Raw genomic sequence first — 5,464 nt, 5'->3', positions numbered from 1 at the left:
AATTGTAAAAGTGAATGTTCAAATGTTGTTTCTGATTTTAATAGAAATTGCATTTGTGTTTATTAGAATCTAGTACAATAGTTTTATGCTATATCTTTGAGTAAATAGTTAATTTATTTTCTTGTTTAATAATGTTCACTTGCTGAATCCTAGCAAATGTTTTTTATCATCCACTGTAAAATGTAAATATCTTCCTTAATGAATTGGAAAAAAATATTGAAAAATCTTGTTCTCTTGTGATTACAGAAGAATGCACTTTAAATGAAAGTAGCATAATGAATCCATTTAGTGCCAAAACAAGAAGATATCAAGACACAATATGATATAATCTGATATAATCATATTGTGATACCTTCCAGGAATATATAAATAGTTACATCTTCAAGTTGAACTAAGCTTCCCTTCAAAGTATACATTCTCTTATTAAAATTATTAAATGAGTTAGTCATTTCATTTCACAAATGAGAATACCAAGGCTGAGGATTTAAGATGTTTGCCTTACTCTGAAGCCTTCCCCCCAAACTTTTTTATTAATGTCGGCAGGGGAACACTTGGGTCCAGAAACATCAGGGACGAGGTCCCTGAGAAATGGGAAGAGGAGAGTGCTGAGTAGCACCCAGGTGATGACCACTCCAATATACCCCAGCAAAACCTGAGGGACTGTGGGCCCCGGCCTTCATAATATATTGAAAAACCTTTGACACTTTGACCCCAGGTTTTCCTTATCACAGAAACTTTGAAGTTATTTGTTTTATGATATTTATTCTACCCTTTTATGCCAACTATTTACCAAAAAAATACCTCTTTTACTTGAAACTATTCTTTTAATACAAATGGATACACATCTACTAAGCACACATACACAAAGTACTTTAATAAAATTCAAAGTGGAATGAGCTACAGTTCTTTCCCTGCAGGAATTCATAACACAGTTGTCACGGGAAACATAGGTACAGTGTTGGAGATGCCTCTGGGCTTCCAACCACTGAACCCTAGGCACTCAATCCATTATCTTTACCATTAATGCTACCAAATGTCAAGGCCCTCCTATAACTTCCTGTCCCCAACCCAACTTCACTCAAAACTAACTTTAGCAAATTACATACTTTTTCTAAATTTTCCTATCATGATGCCATAGGGAAGTATTCCTTAAACATTAACATGTATGCCAATCCCCTGAAATCTTGCTAAAATGCAAATTGACTCATGGACTCACAGCAGCACATGAGATTCTGCAATTTTAACAATATTCTAGGTAATAAAATTGCTGCTGATTAGTGGACACAGAATCACCTAGACATATTGTAAAGAATTTAATGTAAATCACAATGATTATTCAAATAAGAAGGGGCAAATACAGAGATGCTAATACTTCCAGTATCTCTCAGGATTCTTCTAGTACAGACCAAGGCTATATTCCCTGGCTCCTCCTTAGAAAATTCCTAATATTCTTACTTTACATTCTTGTGCCCACAGATAGATATTATCAATCACCTAAATAACTCCAAAGGATTCATATAGTTGCTATGAAATATATTCTTATTTTTCCAAAGGAAGAAAAAACCTGTGGGTATATTAGATGCATAATGACTTGATTGTTTGGTTAGTTAATTTAAGCTAATTACTAAGAAGTAAATGGAACAATTTCCTTTTTGGATGGAACAATATCTTACTCCTAGAACAATTTATTGTAGAGAAAATGGAACTTCCACCTTTGTCCTATCACTTAGACTTCAGACCCAATTTTTCTAAGACTTTTACTCTAATCTGCCTAGTTTTTACACAATACACGATGGGATTCATCAAGGGTGGTACCAGCAAGAAAGCATCTGCTATCAAAATCATAGCTAAGGGGGACTTATGCTTAGCAAAGCGATGCATGGTAGCCAAGGTGATGATTGGCACATAAAAGATGAGCACAGCACAAATGTGAGAAACACAGGTGTTAAGAGCTTTGAGCCGCTCCCCATGGGAAGCAATACCCAATACAGTCTTTAGGATGAACACATAGGAAACAGCAATGAATACACTGTCAGACATCACGCAGAGTGCAACAAACAACCCATAGTAAAAATTAACCTTATTGTCAGAGCAGGCCAGCTTCATGACATCCTGGTGGAGACAGTAGGAGTGGGATAACAGGCGTTTATTACAGTATCTGAGTCTCTTTAATGTAAAAGGAAGAGGAAGCACTAAGAGAATGCTTTTAACAGCAAATACTAGTCCAATTTGTATAACTCTGGAGCTGGTGAGGATGGAGCTATATCTCAGGGGGTGACGAATGGCTACAAAGCGATCAAAGGACATGATCAGGAGCACTGAAGACTCCATGTCTGTGAATCCATGGATGAAGAATTCCTGGGCAATGCATGCATCAGCAGAAATCCCCATGGTATTAAACAAGAAGATGCTTAGCATAGTGGGGATGGAGGAGCAAGACAGGCCCAGGTCAGATAGGGCCAGCATGGAGAGGAAATAGTACATAGGCTCATGCAGGGAAAGTTCTGTTCTGATGACACAGAGGATGGTGCAGTTGCCCAAGATGGCCATTAGGTACATGAGGCAAATAGGAATGGAGATCCAACCACGCATGTGCTCAAGCCCTGGGATCCCAATCAGTAGGAATGTGGAGACTTCAACCTCTGAGGTATTCGGAAGAAACATCTCAAATATGTCTTGTTTTGCTGATCCTGGATCTAAAAATATAACAGGAAAATATTTTATCTTAGTTATATTCACTAAAAAAAAACTAAATGTAATTGTGATTTAAATTAAATATATATAAATCTTATTGAGAAGAGATATTGTAATACAACTTTTTCTATATAAAGAAAAGTATGGAATAGGTTTCAACAGGTTTTTCATGGTATTTATTTAAGACTTTTGTACTACTCATCAAATCTATATTTATTCTTACACATGTTTCTGAACAATTCCACAGTTAGGAAGACCCCTGTTTTGAAACCACAGCTTTTGAGATTTATACATTAAGTAAACTAAATAGGATATTCTGTTATGTTAAAGGGCTCTGATATCATGACTATGGAATGGTCATGAACTCACACAAACCACAGGTATATAGGAGTAGTGGTTAAAGGAGGCCCAAATCCAAAATTATTGTTCATGGTATAGGTTTGTGTAAATATAAAATGAGCATTGCAGAGATTTGCAGACAACAGTGTGGACTTAAACAGCCTGTGTCATGATGTGCAAACTATTAGCTCTGTAATGCTTTTAAAAAATGACAAGGAAACACAAAAGCAAGTGAGATATATGTCCTGATAATTATAAGATATTTACATTCTGACTATTTGCAGAAAGTGAAGGACACATGTGTGCACGCACACACACACAGACACACACACACAGACATCAAACCATGGTACTGTGAATGAATATGATGGAAATGGAAAATGGGTCAACAGGAACTTCAGTTTTAAGGGCAATATTTTATTTCTTTCATTCAAAAGATAAAAAATAAGACACATGAAGTAAAAACATAGATGTTTTAAGATTTTCCATGAAAATATAGGTATTATTTCCTAGACAACTCTGTATTCTTGAAATCTGCACCCTTATCAATTACTTAGTGAGCACTTCTTCCACAAATATAGACCCCCAAAGCTCAGAGAGATCTGAGTACCAAGCACCATTTGCCAGAACCTGACAGCTGCCTGCAGCAGGGCAGGATGAGTACAGCTTCTCAGGGGACAGAAGGACTCTGACAACAGCCATCATTAGGTAAGCAGCAAGTGATTTTGGTGGTGCACAGTAAATGGTGAAGAAGCAGTTGGCATGCATCAGTATTGACCCCTTCGTGGGTACTCTGAGCACGTTTCAGGACAGAGAAAGAGAATCTATCTGGATAGAAAAAATTAAATAGTGATGGTGACGAAGAGAAAGAAAAGAGTAGGTAGCTTTTCTCTGCTGAAAACGTTTTGCAAGGACCTGTCTCAAGTTGACTTGAGAAGGAGGTTTCGTGGTATATGTGGGCACATCATATGGAGAAAAGAAGTGATAAGGCTGGATGAGGAGAACATATCTCCCATTCATAGTGCTGAGTGTCCATTTGTCTCAGCCTTTCATATGTGGTCAACGCTTCCTTGGCACGTACCATAAACCACAGCTGCTTACAGCACTCACAGCCTTTCCATGCAACTGCTGCTGGCCCTGCTCAGAACAGTCACAGCTCTTGCCTGTCTCTCCCTAATCTTAGATTCCTTTCCCAGTTGTTGGCTTCTCTGTGTTTGCCCTTTGGATTGGTGACCAATTCAGGTTCTTGTCCCTGGCATATGGGCCTCATCGTCCTCATACTCCTGGTGTCATCATCACTGACTGAGTTACTTGGGTAACTCTCCTTGTAAGAGCTCTGCACCAAGAAGTGGGATTCAGAGAGAGAAATGTACTAACACACCTTGCATCCTCTCCTCTAAGTCCCCTCAAAATAAACCACAGGTGCCATGTCTGAGGCCATTCTTGACAAGCTCCCATCCTAACTGAGGTAACTGAAGAAACGTTACTATTGACAATATTAAGCTTTTCAACTACATTCATCATGGAAATGCAAATAAATAGCCTATCCTACATATGGATCCCCATCTTTTCAACCATAAATTCTTCCATAAAATTAGCTTGATTACTTAGGAAGACTTTTTACCTCCAGCCTTCTGAAAGACATAAGGTTGATCTCTATGAATTGCAGTGTTTTCATTAGAAAATGTAATATTTCCCACCAGGCATGGTAGCTGTAATCCCAGAGACTACAGGTTTGAGGCCAGCCTCAGCAATTTAGTAAGACCCTTAGCAACTTAGATAGACTCTGTCTCAAAACATTAAAAAAAAGGACCAGAGATGTAGTTCAGTGGTAAAGTAGCCCTGGGTTCAGTCCCTAGTACCAAAAAGAAAAAAAAAAGAAAAAGAAAACGTGTTTTCCTTGGATGTTTAATGTGGGACTCCAGGACAACTACCAGGCTCGTGGCTGCTTTATTCCAAACCAAAGGTGGAAAGGCTCCAAATTCTGCAGCTTCTGCTGGTAATCTGATCTAGCATGCTGGTGGAAATCCACATCTTATTTATAATCTCATATTATTTTTAGCATAAGCACATAGTCTTGGGAATTTACAGACACCTAGTGTCCTGGAAATATGACACTACTTGCTTCATCACTGACTGTCAAATAAAGAGCTTGCTAAGAAAATGGAGACAGCAGGCTGTTAATACTCACCAGATATTATCCAGAGGAACTCAGAAACAAGGTACTTATAAAAAGATATCATCCTGCCATGGACCCCATTGCTAGTCCAGTGGGCTCGTAAATGGAATGATAATGACAGAAATACAGATAAAATTAGTCAAAAACATAATTCTCTTTTACTAGGACTTGTCATGGTAAAGGATTTGAAAAATAGTGTTATCCTTATTTCTATAATATTAGCATTTTTGCCAATTTTGCCTCACTGTGACC

General features: G+C 37.9%; 1 protein-coding gene across 1 annotated transcript; it reads right to left on the bottom strand.

Annotated features, from left to right (window-relative positions):
- Window positions 1–1,647: 1,647 nt before the first annotated feature.
- On the bottom strand, window positions 1,648–2,687 carry LOC107160707 (olfactory receptor 51A7-like). The gene has a single exon (XM_015507352.2). It carries the CDS (start codon window positions 2,662–2,664, stop codon window positions 1,723–1,725), a length of 942 nt encoding a protein of 313 aa, XP_015362838.1. The 5' UTR covers window positions 2,665–2,687; the 3' UTR covers window positions 1,648–1,722.
- Between the last annotated feature and the right edge of the window lie 2,777 nt (window positions 2,688–5,464).

Source organism: Marmota marmota, unplaced genomic scaffold, assembly GCF_001458135.2.
Source record: "Marmota marmota marmota unplaced genomic scaffold, marMar, whole genome shotgun sequence".
NCBI classification, from domain to species: Eukaryota; Metazoa; Chordata; class Mammalia; order Rodentia; family Sciuridae; genus Marmota; species Marmota marmota.
This window is presented reverse-complemented; position numbering and strand designations above follow the sequence as displayed.